The sequence below is a fragment of the Mustela erminea genome, chromosome 13 (assembly GCF_009829155.1).
Source record: "Mustela erminea isolate mMusErm1 chromosome 13, mMusErm1.Pri, whole genome shotgun sequence".
NCBI lineage: Eukaryota > Metazoa > Chordata > Mammalia > Carnivora > Mustelidae > Mustela > Mustela erminea.
Window position 1 is genome coordinate 44,751,046 of NC_045626.1, and position 19,079 is coordinate 44,770,124.

General features: G+C 37.0%; 1 protein-coding gene across 4 annotated transcripts in view; it reads right to left on the reverse strand.

Moving 5' to 3' along the window:
* TAF4B (TATA-box binding protein associated factor 4b) overlaps positions 1-19,079 on the reverse strand; it is a 146,842-nt gene that overhangs the window by 121,442 nt on the left and 6,321 nt on the right. For 3 of the 4 annotated variants that reach the window (XM_032310461.1, XM_032310460.1, XM_032310459.1), the window contains exons 2-6: positions 8,918-9,063; positions 7,456-7,563; positions 3,953-4,114; positions 3,732-3,854; positions 453-542 (exon numbers count right to left, since the gene is read on the reverse strand). In XM_032310461.1, coding sequence (XP_032166352.1) covers positions 453-542; positions 3,732-3,854; positions 3,953-4,114; positions 7,456-7,563; positions 8,918-9,063 — 629 coding nt within the window. Of the gene's footprint in view, positions 1-452; positions 543-3,731; positions 3,855-3,952; positions 4,115-7,455; positions 7,564-8,917; positions 9,064-17,816; positions 18,097-19,079 lie in introns of those variants that run through there. The other variant, XM_032310462.1, reaches the window with a different exon arrangement.

A 19,079-nucleotide genomic window follows, 5' to 3' on the forward strand; every position in this document is an offset into this window, starting at 1 on the left:
AGGACCCTGAGACCAGGACCCGAGCTAAAAGCAGAGGCCTAACCCTCTGAGCCACCCAGGTGCCCCATAAGTCAATTTTTTAAGAATAACAGCTTTCCCACCAAATCTGGCACTATTTGATTTATTATTTCTAGGAGAAGATGAGTCATTAGCACAAAGGAGAAGGCCCTATTTTAAAGGAAAAGTCAAGCCTTTGAAGATGTAAGCTTTACCAATATAATCATTATGTTATGTTCATGAATGAGAAGCTGGTTTTGTTTTCCCAAAGTGTTTCAATCCAAAGAATATGAACTATGAACATTCTTAACAGATTACAACATTTGAGAGCTTTCTCCTCCATGGTTAGTATCTTCACATAGCTATCATATTGAAATATTAAGGATTCCAATTATTTTTAAAATTTTAAGGAAATCTAACTCAAATAATTTTTTCAAAGTAACACATAACTTTACCTTAAGAAAAGGAACTAGATGAGGCTGAGGTGAAGACTTGAGTTCAATATACAGTTGTCTAGTAAATTCTTCTGCTTCAATTTTTGCATCCTGAGGAACAGGAGAAAGAAAAATACTTTTAGGTTTACAAATATTTTAACAGAGGAAAGGTATGTTTATTATCTCATGATTGATGTAAGCAGGTAAAAGACCTACCTATACTGTGAAAACTGTAAGACACTAATGAAAGAAACTGAAAAGACCACAAATAAATGGAACCATACACTGTGTTCATGCACTGAAAGAATTAATACTATTAAGATGTCCATACTACCCAAAGAAATCTACAGTTTCAATGCAATCCCTATCAAAATACCAACAGCATTTTTCACAGAGCTAGAACAAATAATCCCAAAATTTGTGGGGAACCACAAAAGACTCTGAATAGCCAAAGCAATAACAAAGCTGGAGGTGTCACATTTCCAGAATTCAAATTCTATTACAAAGCTATAATAATCAAAACAGTATGGTACTGACACAAAACAGACACAGAGATCAATGGAACAGAATCGAGAGCTAAGAAATAAACCCACAATTTTATGGTCAATTAATCTACAATAAAGAAGGCGAGAACATACAATGGGGAAAAGATAGTCTCTTCAATAAAGGGTGTTGTGAAAATTGGACAGCTGTATGCATAAGAATAAAACTGGACAACTTCCTTAAACCATACCCCAAAATCAACTCAAAATGGATTAAGGGCCTAAATGTGAGGCCTGAAACTATAAACGTCCTAGAAGAAAACACAGGTAGTAACCCCTGGACATTAGCCTTAGCAGTATTTTTCTGGATATGCCTTCTTAGGCAAAGGAAATAAAAGCAAAAATAAACCATTGAGACTACATCAAACTGAAAAGCTTCTGCAGAATAAAGGAAACGATCAACAAAACAGAAAGGCAACTTACTGAATAGGAAGAAGAGTTCGCAAATGACATATCTGATAAAGGGTTAAGATCCAAAATAAATTCATAGAACTCAATTACCAAAAATAATCTGATTAACAACAGACTGAGGACCTGAACAGATGTATTTCTGAGGAAAACTTAGGATGGCCAAAAGACAAATGAAAAGATGCTCAACGTTACTAATCATCAGGGAAATGAAAATAAAAACCACAATGATATATTACCTCACACCAGTCAAAATGGCTAATACCAAAAGGATAAGAAATAACCAGTGTTGGCAAGGATTGTAGAGAAAAGTAACTGTTGGTAGGAATATAAATTGGTGTAGTCACCGTGGAAAACGGTATGAAGGTTTCTCAAAATTTTTTAAATTGAAATAACACACGATCCAGTAATTCTACTTCTGGGTTATTTACCCAAAGAAAACAAAAACACTGATTTGTAAAGATATATGCATTCCTATGTTTACAGCAGCACTGTTTACAAAAGCCAAGACATGAAAGCAACCTAAATGTCCATTAATAGATGACTAGATAAAGAAGATGTGGTATATGCATACAATGAAATATTACCCAGCCATAAAATAGAATGAGATCTTGCCATTCACAACATGGATGGACTTAGAGGGTATTAGGCTAAGTGAAATAAGTCAGACAGAGAAAGACAAATACTCTAAGATTTCAAATATATGTGGAACTTAAAAAAAAATCATACAAACAAAAAAAGATACAACACAGAGCACAAACTGGGGAGTAGAGTAGGGAGATGAGCAAAATAGGTGAGTGGTTAAAGGGCAAACTTCTAGTTATAAAGTAAGAAAATCAGAGGGATAAAAAGCACAGCTTAGGAAATATAGCCAATAATATTGTAGTAACTTTTTACAGTGACAGATGGTAACTATGCTTATGCCATATTTTGTAATGTTAATAATTACTAAATCACCATATTCTACACCTGACAGTAATATAATATTTATGTTAAATATACTTCAATCAAAAGTTAAAAATTTAAGTTAACCAAAATTTTAAAAAATGCTTGGAAGTTAAGTTAAAAATTTACTTATAGGACTTATAATTTTAAATATCTAAAATAGTTATCCCAAGTGGAAAACTAACCATTTTAAATGTGCTCTATTTCTAACAAATTATAGGTAGCACAAAAAACAGTAGTAAAGATGTTTTAATATTTATAAATTAAAGGTGCCTGGGTGGCTTGTGGGTTAAAGCCTCCGCCTTCGGCTCAGGTTATGATCTCAGGGTCCTGGGATCGAGCCCCGCATCGGGCTCTCTGCTCATCGAGGAGCCTGCTTCCTCCTCTCTCTCCACCTGCCACTCTGCCTACTTGTGATCTCTCTCTGTCAAATAAATAAATAAAATCTTTAAAAATATATATTTATAAATTATATTTGTTTTCCAGTGCAATATTTGAAATACACACATTTTCTGCTGGGAAAAAGTGATCATTTATATACAAAAAATACACAAAATTCTCATTATACAGTCAGAGAAATGTGTAGATTTTAGTACTTAAAAAAACCCAAAACTGTGTTTGTCAGTTACACCCTCAGCATATTTCTTAAGCATAGAATATGCAACATTTGCTAATTTCCACCTTCATCTGCTTTAATGTACCTAAGCAATTTACCTGAAAGAGGATATAAAAAGTGATTAATGTATAATTTAATAGCTAAAAAACACAGCATTTTGGAACTTGGGACACAAAGATCATTATATTTATTACTCCGCTCATCTTACAGAAAAGGAAACTAAAACTTAAGAAAGTTCACTTACTTCCACAGGTTACAAAGTATGTTGTTTGGACTTAGAGAACTGAATTTCATTATTTGTTCATAGCCTGGCTTTCTGGCATTCGCAATTCTATTAACAATATTTTATTTGACCAAAGAGTCAACTTTCTGTCCAAGGCTTTTTTTTTTTTTTTTTTAAGATTTTTTAAATTTGTTTCAGAGAGAAAGAGTACATGTGGAGTGGCAGAGGGAGAGAGAGAATCCTCAAGCAGATTCCCTGCTTAGCATGGAGCCTGACATGGGGCTTGATCCCAGGGCTCTGAGATCACGATCTGAGCCAAATTCAAGAGTCAGACACTCAACCAACTGAGCCATCCAGGCACCCTTCCCCAATGCCCTTTTTAAGCTACGGCATATACAAGTAATGTAATAGATTTACTTGTTTCAGATTTATCATCATTACATATTAAAAAGCAAAAGCTTATCCCAAAAAATCCATCTATAATAAACCTCATTTAAAGATAAGTTCGATTTAAAACATGTTCTATAAATTCTTACAGAATTTAAGCTTTCATAATACTAACTTACCAAAAGTTGTTCCACCAGTTTCTTTACATTCTGCCCCATTTCTGGGGACTGTGATCCACTACATGCTAGTTTTATTAACATTGCAAGGAAGTTCTTACATTTCTTCACATTTTCTAGCATCGCCTAAATAGAGAAATACAAACACAAATGTTAGCTGGAAAACAGAATTCAAGAAAATTTGTAAAGAGACATATTCATGGAAGATGGAGAGGAGAGCTTACCGGAGAAAGACTTGTCTGAGCAGCTGCTGAGTTCTCTGCTTTGAGACTGGGCTCATTTGAGGGGGCAGCTGATGCTCCCAAAGTTGAAGGCTTCAAGGTAGTTACAGAATTCAACGGCTTTACAGGAGTAACTGTGACAACATTTGTTGGCACAGCTACAGACTGAAATTAAAAGTAGTGCACATTTAGATATGTATTACTATGAACTGTACCACAGCGGGTGCCTCACTTCACAATTACCAGGCTACAAATGGATCTTGATATCTTTGCTTTCATGTTACGCTCTACTAGTCTAAGGCATTGGAGCACTGTTGTAAGAGCTCTGGATTTCAGTAGATCTGGGTTTCATTCTCATCTACCCTACCTACTTTATCTTTTTCTTTTATGTTCAATTAGCCAGCATATCTACCTAAGTACTTTTCCCTGACACCTATTGAGTGTTGACCTCAAGCAAGTTACTTAATCTTGCTAATCCTCTGATTCTGTAAAAAAACAAGGATAGAAATGGTACCTCCCTATTCTCCTAGGGTTGTTTCTGAAAAACAGTACCAAGAGCATGGTCCTCAAAACACATTATTAATAATTCTCTAAAAAGAATTTGAAATAATAAGTCTTTATATGAAAATACAGAATATTCTATTCCACAATTTTATGCTTTTTCTTAAGTATAAAGCAGAGAGATCTACTGATCATCTTATATTCAGATAAGCTGCTTTTATGTAGACTATCAGAGTAAGCATAATGAATATTACAAACTTTGATATCTTATTTTCACACTGACAAGAATTTTGGTTAGGTCTTCCACCTTCTATTGAAATGAGGTGTGATTATAGCACCACCTGCAGGATAAAAAGTTTAATACATGAAATCACAAGTCAGGCAAAAATTTAGACAACCCTGAGGTTAAAGCAAAAATCTTATTTTAGAACAAACACTGAAAATTACAGAACATGGGTAAAGTTTGAAGGTGATGGGGGAGACAACAGTATTTACAAATGACTCAGAAAACTGAAATTGCACCATGATTTTAAATATTTGTATACTAGAGGCCTACAACACAAAAAGGTCAGGTTGCAATCACCTTTGAGAATATTTCCTTTGCTAACAGTCAAAATAAGTGCAAATGTACACCAAAATTTCCCACTTTAGAAAGACTAGAGCCTATATTAGATGAAGCATGCTTTAAGGGTAAAAATGGGAGAAAGAAAAAACACGGATTAATGATGAAAACTAGAATGATGAAATGTTAAGCAAAAAAGGTAAAATTAAAAATTGTACCTAAGTTAGTAAACTATTATTAAAGTAGATCTCAAGGCAACAATGAAAATGAGTCACCTTCCTAGCTTTAGTCTTGCTCTCCAAGGACAACCACTGTGCAGTTTCTCTGAATCCTTTTGGAGACTGTCAAATTTTTTCAGGTTAATCTACAGTAATTAAATACTCTTTCTTCAGTGAGTCTATATTAACCCCTGCCATTAACCCCTTAAACTACTATTAAAGAAAGCATAATCTAAAACTTTAGCTAGTGATTATGATTACCTTTCTGGACCAACGGGAAGCGTTCCTCAGGGAACCTCAAAGTTCCTCTCCCTTATGAAGCAAAATAAGGGTCAATGAAATGTGAGCTCAGAAAAAGCATCCTATTTTTTGTGAAGAGAGGAAGCATTTATGGCATTTCTACTTTCCTAGTTAATATTTTACTGTCTCTAGCACAAAATCTGTCTTTCATAACTTTTTTTTTTTTTAAGATTTTCTTTATTTGACAGAGAGATCACAAGGAGGAAGAGAGGCAGGAAGAGACAGAGGGGGAAGCAGGCTCTCCACAAAGCAGAGAGCCTGATGTGAGGCTCGAACCCAGGACCCTGAGATCATGACCTGAGCTGAAGGCAGAGGCTTAACCCAGTGAGCCACCCAGGTGCCCCTTCATCACTCTTTCTAATATAGCTATTAGCTGTACCTTACCAGATACCTGCAGCTTCCATGCCCACTCTTCCTCTTAAGAGGCACAGGGAGGCACACAACCCCAGTCTACTCTACCTACATAATCCCACTGCAGTAATGGGTGGACCATCTTAAACTCAAACATAACTCCTGATATTATAGCCCAGCCCATTCTATTTCCATGCTTTGAAAGACCACACTGGCACTGATGATGAATGTCTGGGGGGTGTGACTTAGAAGCTGGCAGCCTACAAAGTATCAGAACAGCCTGTAGAGGGCACAGGTGAGGTGCAAACTCAGTATTAAAGGAAGATGGAATTCCATACTCCAAGACTCAGTGTAAACTGTATCAAGAAATCCTTTATGGTACTGTCTCCAATAGGACAAATACACCAAGCAATAGAGGAGCAGAGGGATGAATGGAAATCATCCATGAATGGATGATTGCCTCCTGGGTACTTCAGGTTCCTAGCATCCAGGGAACAACAGTAAGAATCATTATTGTGGCAGGGGTAAGTGACCTTACATCTAGAATAGGTAGGGTTGCTATTACACAATAAAGACTGAGAAGAGTATGTGTGGTGAATGAAACTAGGTGATCCAGTTAAGCACCTGCTGGCGTTTCCTTACCCAATTGTATGACCAGTGGACAAACCCAGTAACTCTTGCTTCAAGAAAGCATGGGGATTAGGACCTCAGATCTCTCAGGGATGAAGGTCTGGTCACACTACCAGTTAAGTTACCAAGACCAGCAGAGTTATTGAGATTGGAGGGAATCTAGAATGAATAGAATAGGGTAGTGAAGGAAGGACATGATGACTATCAGCCACAGTGGTGGGGACTGTAGTTTATCCTAGTACCTCCTCTTCTTTGTTTCCCCAAGGAAGAAACCCACTGGAATCCCAAAAGATCTGGCCTCTAACATGGTTCAGGAAGTAGATCCCAGGGACACAAGAATTAAACCATGATATGCCCTTAAAAGGAAATCTCTGTTGTCTCAGCTGTTGGGAACGCTATTATGTCAGATCCAATTCTTTCAGAGTTTGTTTCACCTACAGAGAATTACCTTGCCCAACAGCACAACTCTCCCTGTGGAGCTGACAACCAGTGACTTATCACAGAGAGCGAATTAAGGCCCAGCTGACCAATGCTGGCACACCGTAGAACAACTCTGACAGGCCATATTTCCCCCCACCTAGTTGGCAGCGGCTTTACTGGGCCTGCATCTAATTCAAAGTCTTTACTCTCCTTCCCTTCCACAGATATTAATAAATACCTCCTATGAGGTATTCTATCCCAGCAACTGCTTCTAGACACACTGACATATGGTTATTAGATGCATTTGTATTAATTTAGTACATTCAAATAAAACTGATATTTTAAGAATATACACCATCTTTATCTTGTGTTTTCCACACCTCCAATAGTTCCCACTTTGGTAAGTGTCACCAAGTATCACTGACTTGCTTTCTTCAAGGTCACATGGTCATTGTGGCAACTCAGAGAAAGATGATGAGACAAAAAACCAGTGCATGCATGAACACAAGTCAGTCACAACTTACTTGTACTGAGGAAGGCTTTGGAACAGTGGTTACCACAGTAGTTCCTATTTGTGCCAATTTTTTAACAGGTGCCACTGCCACTTTCTTAATTAACTGTGAACTAGAATTCTGGAAGGGGGAGAAAGGAGAGAGAATAGTCATCAGCACTCATAATTTTAAATCAATCAGTGCTGCAGAAAAACATTAAACATTAAAACACTTCACCATAGCAAACTTCTTTGTTATAACTGGCTTTCCAACCTTATAGATTTTAAGCACATTCACCACTATGAACCTAACTAACTGGTCAACTGGCCAACTGACACCCATTTCGTACTCCTAAGGTGGCAAATGATTTAACAAATAAATATCACAGTATTTTAACATTAAAATCTTGAACTTTATTCTTTGGCTTCTAGAGAAGATAAATGTATTCTTATTTATCATCTAATTATAAATAAAAATCTATATTCTCAACTCACAGCAGCTGATAAAGCAAATTAGAAAGGAAAGGAGCAGCTGTCACTGAACGATAACAGTAACAGAGAAAATAGTCAGGAACCTGGAACCAAATACTAGGAAAGCATAAAATGTGGGCTAGCAGGGGAAGTGGACAGAACTACCAAAGAATATTACCACAGGATACTATGCAATCCTTCCTGAGGATGAGCCTGACTCGTCAAGAAAACGTTATACTATAGTCAGCATTTATTTTACTGAGAAAGATACCATTAAAATTTTTTATTGAATTTTTTTGTTTATTGTATTTTTTCTTTTTCTTTCCTTTTTTTGTGTAAAAAAAATTTTTTTAACCTGACACACAAGATAAATTTTAGTTATCTGTAAAAATTATCATGTATGTACTAACACCACCAACTAATGAAATATTACAGATTTCTGAATTTCTTAAAAAATCAGTCCTGTAAGATATGTATAAAATTGAATACTATAAACTGTAGTGTTAATATTTTACCACAAACTAAAATTGAAACAGAATGATTATTTTCTTTCCATTCAGAGATACAAATAGCCCACTGAACATTTCCCTGATTATTCCCTTGATAAAATCTTTGAATATGAAGACTGAATCATTATTATTTTAGCAATTACCAAACGACAAAACTAAACACCTTAATTAACATGTTTAAAGAAAGTGGCTTAATCGGGGTGCTTAGGTGGCTCAGTGGATTAAAGCCTCTGCCTTCGACTCAGCTCATGATCCCAGGGTTCTGGGATGGAGCCCAGCATTAGGCTCTCTGCTCAGCAGGGAGCCTGCCTCCACAGCACCCAACAACCCCTGCCTGCCTCTCTGCCTACTTGTGTGTGATCTCTGTCAAATAAATAAATAAAATCTTAAAAAAAAAGTGGCTTAATTCAAAAAATTGAGCAGAATCTATTATTTTTGACAAATACATACACATTTATATGAAGAAAATAGCTGAAAAATTAAGGAGAATTAAAAAAAAAACCTAAGAAATATTACCGGCATTGTACAGATTTTGACTGTATGAGTATTTGCTGGTACAGCTGGCCTTGAAGTCATGTTAGTAGTTGTCTCTGCTCTTGTCACAGCTTGCTGAGGAGATACCAACATCAACTGGCCACTGTTACTTTTGATCAAAACTGTTCCTAGAGTTAAAAGAAAACAAAACAGGACTTCTAAGCTAATAAATGAAACAATCGTCATATATTTTGTGCTCTGATCATTTCTTTCAACGCTGTAAAATGCTCTGAAAAAGTGATTAATACATACTGAACTCCATGTATACTAATCATTACGTTTTCACTCAATATGGAAAAAATGTTTTCACTCAAAGCTACTTAAAAGAAGCCAAACGCTTTTTCTTCATGACATCAAACTATAAAACAGTAAGATGGTATGGTAATAGAACCAGACTACACAAAGTAACCACTGGAATAAACTGGAGAATTCCAAAACAGACTCTTTCAGATATGTCATATCAATTTCTCCTAGAAGGCACTGCAGACTAGTGAGAAAAAGAACAACTATTCAATAAATAACACTGTGTCATTAAGTTATCTATATGAAAAAGGTTAAAAGTTTCAAACCACACACAAAACCCCAAGGGCATTAAGAATACAAAGGTAGGGCGCCTGGGTGGCTCAGTGGGTTAAGCCGCTGCCTTCGGCTCAGGTCATGATCTCAGGGTCCTGGGATTGAGTCCCGCATCGGGCTCTCTGCTCAGCAGGGAGCCTGCTTCCCTCTCTCTCTCTCTGCCTGCCTCTCTGCCTGCTTGTGATCTCTCTCTGTGTCAAATAAATTTTTAAAAAAAAATTAAAAAAAAAATACAAAGGTAAAAAGTAAAACCTTTTAAACTCTTAGATAGTGTAGAAAATTACCTTTCTAAACTTGAGATAGGGAAGAATTTCTTAAATAAGTCTGTTGCTTTTGAATATATTAAAAAAAAACCTTTTGTTTAGCAGAAGACACTATCAGGTTAAAAAAAAAAAGACAGAAGACAAAATGGGAGAAAATTTTAGTTCACTTATGTTCAAAGGACAAATATCCAAAAGGCCAACAAAACACAGATGGCAATGACAAGGAAAAGTAAATTAAGACCACAGTGAGGTATCACTTTGTATCTATCTAGACAAATTAATTAGTCCAATGACAATATGAAGTGTTAGATGTGCAGCAACAGGAACTCTACCATCTTGATGATGGTAATATAATTTGGTACAATTGCTTTGTTCAACTTTACAAGATTGTGCCAAATTGATTCCCATTTGCACACTCTTTAACCCAGTATTTCTAATCTAAAGAAATTCTTGTCCATGTCAGTAGGAGGTGCAAATAAGAATAGCTGAAGTTCCATTTCCAGAATGGAAGCATGAAGAGCTCAACAAACCTGCTCCCCAGCAAAGGAAACATAACTGGTGAAAATTATTTTTAAAAACAACCATTTAAAGTCTTTGGAAATTGCCTGAAGGCATATAGAAAATGACTACTGTTATTAAAGAGGATTTACTAAAACTAAGTAAGCACAGCCAGAGAGAGTGGCATCGGAACCATGACTCACTCCCTTTCCCTTCTCAGATCAGACAGTGTGGCAAACAAAGAGCCTCTCCTCCAAGCTCCCAGTTGAGGACTATGGTATCTCTCTGGGAGGAACAGGCCACCAGCATTTCTGATCTCCCCCACACTGAGATACATACAGCAGAGGACAAATTTGAGACAAGTGCATCCAAAGATTTCTAGGCTTCTTTTACTCATCTCCACTCATAAAGGGAAGGCGCTACCTCACAGATGGCGCACTAAAAGTTTCTGGACCCCACTCTCCCTCACCTCAGTTTTTTTGTAGGATGGAGGTTCCGTGTTGGAAGAAGTAAGCAGATAAAGACAAGAAGGTGGTAGCCCAGTACCCCACTCTTAAAGCAGGGATACTGCCCATAAAGAAGCATTCCACAGGCCTGATGCCTGCTCCAAATATCTCTGTAAGGAAACTGACTGTATTTCAACACAGTGGGGAAGCTCAAAGGTAAGAGAACTCTCAAATACAACAAAACAATTAAAATAAGGATGGTAGCTTCATGACAGATACAAGCTAAGCCATAGGCCCAATGCTAGTTTATCAGAGAAAACCAGAAAAACAACAAGTAAGAAGGGCCCTCTTGATGTCAGAGCAAACCTCAAACAATAACCTCAAAAATTATCCCTGTAAAGGAGCCTAAATTTAATTGGATCAGACTATGGAGCAAGTTGGGCCCTATGGCATTGCTGAAAACAATAGGGTAATTGGATTGCAAAAGTAGAGCCTAATACCTGGCTGTGATACCAAGAGAGACACACAACTTTGAACAGAGAAATCAGAGAAAGAGAAAGTCAAAAGAGAGCCCTGTTATTCCAGGGTGGTTGAACTTATGCCCAAGGTTGTGCCCTCTGAGGAGCAACATCAAAGGGTACCCACTGTGGGGAAAAAAAGACTTCACCAGAATAAAGTAGTCAGATATTTAAAAAAAAAAAGCAAACAACAATAATACACTCATGGGAACATGGGGCAGTATCCAGAGTTGTTGCAATATATTAAAGTTTTTGAAGATTTTTATCTATTCATTTTTGAAGGGGAACAGAAGGAGAAAGAGAAGCAAACTCCCCACTGAGCAGGGAGTCCAATGCCCCATCCCAGGACCCTGAGATCATGACCTGAGCCAAAGCAGACACTTAGCCAACTGAGCCACCCAGGTGCCCCAATATGTTAGTTTTGAATAACAAGTTACACAACATGCAAAGAGAAAGAAAAGTATGACACATAGGGAAAAGGGCAGGCAACAAAAACGACCTGAGAAGGACTGGCTGTCTGATCTAACAACAAAACTTCAAAGTAAACATTATAAATATGCTCAAAAGATTAAAGGAGACTATGCTTAAACAAGTGAAGGAAGGTATGATATCATCAAACAGAGAGTATTGCTAGAAAGATAGATATTATTGGGTGCCTGGATGGCTCAGTGGGTTAAGCCTCTACCTTCAGCTCAGGTCATGATCTCAGGGTCCTGGGATCGAGGCCTGCTGAGCAGGGAGCCTGCTTCCCCCCCCCCCCCCAGCTCTCTGCCTACCTCTCTGCCTACTTGTGATCTCTCTCTCTCTGTCAAATAAATAAATATATATTTTTTTAAAAGACAGCTATTATTAAAACAAAATAACTTCTACAGTTAAAAAATACAGTTAACAAAAAAATCCACTGGGGGATTCAACAGTGAAATCGAACGAGGAGAATATCAGTGAGCTTGAAGATAAATCAACAGAGATTTTTAAATCCAAAGAATGGGGAGAAAAAAGAATGAAGAGGGGTACCCGGGTGGCTAAGTGGGTTAAGCCTCTGCCTTCAGCTCAGGTCAAGATCTCAGGGTGCTGGGATCAAGCCCCACATCAGGCTCTCTGCTCAACAGGGAGCCTGCTTCCCTACCCCGCTCTGCCTGCCTCTCTGCCTACTTGTGATCTCTATCAAATAAATAAATAAAATCTTTTAAAAAAAAAGAAAAGAAAAGAAAAATGAACACAGCCTCAGAAAAATGTGTACCACTGAAATGCACAGCAACACAGGCATAATTTGAGTACCAAATAGGGAGGACAAGAGAAACAGAAAGGGAAAGATAAAGAAACAAAAAAGTATTCAAAGAATTAATGGCTGACAACTCACCAAATTTGACAAAGAATAATCTAGATGTCCAAATAGCTCAACAAATTCTAACACATTTTAAAGAGATCTACACCAAGACACTTCATAATAAAAATGTTTAACTAATAAAAGAAAATCTTGAGAACAGCAAGACAAAAATGACTTGCTATTTATAAGAGAACCCCAATAGGATTAACAGCTGACCTCTCATCAGAAACAATGGAGGCCAGGAAGCAGTGAAATGACATATTCCACTTGCTGAAAAGCAAAAAAAAAAAAAAAAAAAAAAAAAAAAAATCAACCAACAATCAGATACTCATTAAAAATATCTCTCAAAATTGAAGGCAAAGGAAGGACATTCCCAGATAAGGGCACCTGGGTGGCTCAGTCAGTTATGTGTCTGCCTTTGACCTGGTCATGATCCCAGGGTCCTGGGATCAAGCTCCACGTTGTTCTCTCTGCTCAGCGAAGAGCCTGCTTCTCCTCCTCCCTCTCACTCCCCCCTTTTCTTTCTCTGTCAAATAAATAAGTAAAATCTTAACAAAACAAAACAAAAAAAGACATTCCCAGATAAAAACTGAGTGGATTGGTTAGCCAGCAGACACATCATATAAGAAATACTAAATAAAGTTGTCCCGCTCAAAAGAAGTGATCCTAGAAAGTAATTCAAATTCACATGAAAATGAGAAAGGGCACTGGTAAAGGTAATTATATAATTTGACAATATATATACCTATTCTGTTTTCTTCTCTTAATTTCTTTTAAAAAATTGTAGGGGCACCTGGGTGGCTCAGTCATTGGGCATCTGCCTTTGGCTAAGGTCATGATCCTGGGGTCCTGGGATCAAGCCCCACATGGGGCTCCCTGCTCAGTGGGAAGCCTGCTTCTCCCTTTCCCACTCCTCCTGCTCATTTTCCTTCTCTCACTGTCTCTCTCTCTCTCTCTGTCAGATGAATAAGTAAAATCTTTTAAAAAATTGTATAGAAAACTATGTATATAATTACAGATTTGGACCCATAACATCAAAATGTAATATATTTGTGAATAACAGCAGAAAGGGGGGCACCTGGGTGGCTCAGTGGGTTAAGCCGCTGCCTTCGGCTCAGGTCATGATCTCAAGGTCCTGGGATCGAGTCCCACATCGGGCTCTCTGCTCAGCGGGGAGCCTGCTTCCCTCTCTCTCTCTCTGCCTGCCTCTCCGTCTACTTGTGATTTCTCTCTGTCAAATAAATAAATAAAATCTTTAAAAAAAAAAAATAAAATAACAGCAGAAAGGAAGTAGGTGGGACTAAAGTTGTATCACACTAAGGAAATGACTCTGGTTGAAAGCAAATTAAGAAAACCAGAAATGGTAACTAAGAAAGTAATAAGACAAATGCTACAAATATGTCTTTGTGCTCCTTTCTTCTGTCAGTTTCTTTAAAAAACATGAAGTTATATAAGGTAATAATTATAACAAGGTATTGGGTTTCTAACAACCTAGATGCGATATTTAGAGCAATAATAGCACAAAAATTGTAAAGTGGGAAGGGGGCACCTGGGTGGCTCAGTCCTTAGGCATTTGCCTTCAGCTCAGGTGATGATCTTAGGGTCCTGGGATCAAGCCCAGCATCTGGGTCCCTGCTCAACGGGAAGCCTGCTTCTCTCTCTCTCTCTCTCTCCCATTTCACCTGCTTGTATTCCCTCTCTCACAGTCTCTCTCTGTCAAATAATAAAACCTTAAAATAAATAAAAATAAATAAAAAGTGGGAAGAAAATAAGCTAAATAGATATGTTTCTATATTTCATTCAAATAAGTTATTATAAATTTATTAGAGATATATACACTATATTAGATATATTTTGTAACCTCTACAACCACAAAATATATATATCAAAAAATGATAAAGAAAACAAAGCATCACTCTAGAAAATATTCACTTATTTTTTTTTTTTAAGATTTTATTTATTTGACAGAGAGAAATCACAAGTAGACGGAGAGGCAGGCAGAGAGAGAGAGAGGGAAGCAGGCTCCCTGCTGAGCAGAGAGCCCGATGCAGGACTCGATCCCAGGACCCTGAGATCATGACCTGAGCCGAAGGCAGCAGCTTAACCCACTGAGCCACCCAGGCGCCCAAAAATATTCACTTAATACAAAGGAAAGCAGGAAAAAAGGAATAGAGGAACAAAAAGGAGAGGATATGTAGAAACAAAAATAAATGGCGGACCTAGTCCTAACTATATTAAGTAACATTACATATTAATGGATTAAATAATCCAATAAAAGGCAAAAGTGCCAAACCAGACCAAAAAAAGGTTAAGATCCAACTATATGCTACCTACAGAATACACACTTTAGACTCATATAAAACAAAGTTGAAAGTAAATGACATATCATAGAACAGCAACCATAAGAAAGCTAGCATGTCTATACTAATATCAAACGAAATAGTCAAAAGTGTTACTAGAGATAAATAGTTGGCATTTGAGGGGCGCCTGGGTGGCTCAGTGGGTTAAAGCCTCTGCCTTCGGCTCAGGTTATGATCCCAGGGTCCTGGGATCAAGCCCCGCATCGGGATCTCTGCTCAGCAGGGAGCCTGTTTCCTCCTCTCTCTCTGCCTGCCTCTCTGCCTACTTGTGATCTCTGTCAAATAAATAAATAAAATCTTTAAAAAAAAAAAAAGTTGGCATTTTATAATTGATAAAACATCCAATAGATCAGGAATATTAACAATTATAAACATATATGCAACAAAAAACAGCCCAAAATATACAAAGCAAAAGCTGCCATAAAGGAAGGGAAAAACAGAAATTTAACGATAATAATTGAGATACTTAAATACCCCATTTCAACAAAGCATAGAGAACTACATAAAAGATTAACAAGGAAATCAAATACTTTAACAATACATAAACCAAACAAACCTAAAACACATCTATAGAACACTCCACCCAATAACAACATTCTCCTTAAGTGCACATGGAACATTCTCAGGATAGAACACATGCTAGAACATAAAACAAGCCCCGGTAAATTTTAAAAGACTGAAATTATACAATGTATAGTCTCCAACTATACTGGAATGAAATTTGAAATCAACAACAAAAAGAAAGGGGAACTCACTAATACTTAGAAATTAATTACTCCTAAGTAGTCATTTGTCAGTGAAGAAATCACAAGGGAAATGGGAAAATACCTTGAAATGAGTGAAAATGAAGACATAATAAACAAAAATTTAGGAAATGCAGATAAAGCAGAGCTTAGAGGGACATTTACAGTTACAAATGGCAGAATTTAAAAGGGGAGTGCCTGGATGGCTCTGTAAGTTAAGCATCCCAACACTTGATTTTGGCTTAGTCATGATCTCAGAGTCACAAGATCAATCAAGCCCTACTGGGCTCTGTGCTGGGCATGGATCCCGCTTAAGATTCTCTCTCTCTCCCACTTCCTATGCCCCTCCCCCAACACTCCTCCCTCCCTCTCTTAAAAAGGAACATTCAAGGGGCACCTAGGTAGCTCAGTCAGTTAAGCATCTTACTCTTGATCTTAGCTCAAGTCTTGATCTCAGCGTCATGAGTTTAAGCTCCACTAGGTGTGAAGCCTACTGTTTAAAAAAAAAAAAAAAAAAGGAAGATTCAAATCAATAACTTAAACTACCATCTTAAGATACTGGAGGAAAAGAGCAAAATAAAAACTAAAGGAAGCAGATGAAAAATTTATAATAAAGATTAGAGCAGAGGTAAATAGACAGTATAAAAAACAATTGAGAAAACTAAAAATAAAAACTGGTTCTAGGAAAAGACCCACAAAACTTAAAAACCTTTTCCAGACTGACTAAGAAAAAAGAATGCTCAAATTACTAAAACCAGGAATGAAAGAAGGGACATTACTAGGATAATAGGAGAATAATACTATGAATAATTAAAACCAATAAATTAAATGACTTACATGAAATGGACAAATTCCTAAAAACAAAAAACTACTATAACTGACTCAAGAAAATAGGCAGTCTAGGCATGCCTGTGTGGCTCAGTGGGTTAAGCATCTGCCTCAGCTCAAGTCATGATCCCAAGTTCTGGGATGGAGCCCCACATCAGGCTCCCTGCTACTCCCTCTGTCCCTCCCCCACCACTTGTGCTCTCTTGTTCTCTAATAAATAAAATCTTAAAAAAAAAAAAAAAGGAAAAGAAAATGGGCAACCTGAAGAGGTCTCTAACAAATGATTTGAATTACTAATCAAAAAAGTATCTGCAAGATAAGCCCAGGTCCAGATGGCTCCACTGGTGAATTCTACCGAACATCCAAAGAAAAATTAATACTAATCATTCATAAACTCTTCCAAAATAGAAGAGAACATGTATCAACTCATTTTGTAAGATCAGTAGTAACCTGATACCAAAACCACGTAAGACATCACAAAAAAACTAGAGACCAATAGGCCTTATAATTATAGGTGCAGAAAGTCCCAACAAAGTACTAGCAAAGTGAATACAGCAGCACAAAAAAAGTGTTATACTTCATCAAGAAATATTTATCTCAGTGTGGAAGGCTGGCCTAACACACAAACATTACTGTAAAACAGCATATCAATATAGGACAAAAGCTCTATATCATCTCAACAGATGCAGAAAAGGCACTTGACAAAATCTAACACCCCTTTTCTTCATGATGAAAACACTCAACAAAACAGGAATAAAAGCAAACTTCCTCAACCTGGTAAAAGAGATTTGAAAAAACCTCTCACTTAACACTGCATGTAATGGTTAAAGACTAAATGCTTTCCCCTTAAGATGAGGAGTAAGACAAGATACCTGTGATGAAAAATGAGACAAGAATGCTTGCAATCACTACTTCCATTCAACATTGTTCTGAGAGTTCTAACCAGGGCAATTCAGCAAGAAAATGAAATAAAAGGCATTCAAAGAGAGAAGCTAAACTACCTATTCACATATTATATGATCTTCTATGTTGAAATCCTAACAAACCCATGAAAAAACTATTAAAACTAGTAAGTTCAGTTAGGTGGCAAGATACAGAATCAATGTAAAAAATCTGCTGTATTTTTATACATTTGCAATGAATGATTACATGAAACAAAACAATTTCATTTACAATAGCACCAAAAAAAATAATATACTGATAAATTTAACAAAATAAGTACAATACCAATACTCTGGAAACTACAAAATGTTGTTGAAAGAAATTAAAGATCTAAATAAATGTTAAGACACCCCATATTAGTGGGTCAAGAGACTTCCTACCTTCCATGATCAATAACAGGATTAAATGATACAATACTTCCAAGCAGGCTTTTGAATTTTAAAGTTATCAATAGTAGTAATAACTCTTATTAATACCAAAAGGTCCACAATCCAACCTTTTCTTCAATGAAATACTCAAAACTTCAGTAGGAAGTACTACTAGAATAGTTGAAGACAATACTGAGAATAAAATAACAAAAGCTCATCTAGTCAATGCTCTTTTAACTGAAGTGTTTATCCCAAAGGCCCAGCTCTAAAGAGCAACTTAGTGAAAAGCACTCATAAACATATAAAGGAAACTGAAACTGAAAACCAGCTACCACATCTCTCTGAATCAAATCCTGATAAATTGACTCATTTTCCAATCATAAAAGAATAATCAGTTTGCCTACTTATCCTACAGACATGTTGAAAGAAAGCAATCATACATTAGGTTACAGAGCACGTTTCCTCTAAAAATATTAAGATGTTAAAGTGTAAAGTGGTCCAGTGCTCTCTCTACTTGGTACATAATTTAACATACTACTCTACTCATCTGCCCAGTGAACTGCTACGTCATCCCAAGATGACTTTCTTATTTTGTCTTGGCCACAAGTTGATCTGGATGGTGGTTCTGATTTGTCCAGCTTCCTAGCATTGGTAAATACTGACCCTGAAAGGATCACACAAATCTAAGGGCCAAAAAACTTTCAGAATTCACCTATTATAATTTAATACCTACACGTAATTGCCTAAATGGTACCCTTCTAGTCTCTACTGAAGTCTAGGGTTAAGTCGGTGGAGATGTACAAATTTCACCCCCTCCCAAGTAGAGTAGAAATACAAAGTTATTACTTAATACAGAACCAAAAAACTATTCTTCCCATAATATTCACAGATAGGTCCCTTGTGCAAGCACACAAAATAAGCCTACTTTCATCTCCACAGGCAGTCCTTTAAACACTTAAAGGCAGATAAACATACTCAAAGTTGTTTTCTTGATCAGGCACCAAGGCCCCAATTCCTTTAATTTTTTATATCATAGTTCCCCTTACTGAGCTTAAAGTCACTTAAATTTCTTTTTCTCTCATTCCAATAATTCTTTGAGTGAATAAAAGAAAAATTTAAGGGGCGCCTGGGTGACTCAGTTGATTAAGTGTCTGCAGTCTGTACTTCGATCATGATCCCAGAATCCTGGGATGGAGCCCCAAGTTGGGCTCTCTGCTCAGCAAGGAGCCTGCTTCTTCCTCTCTGTCTGCCTGCTGCTCCCTCTGCTTTTGCTCT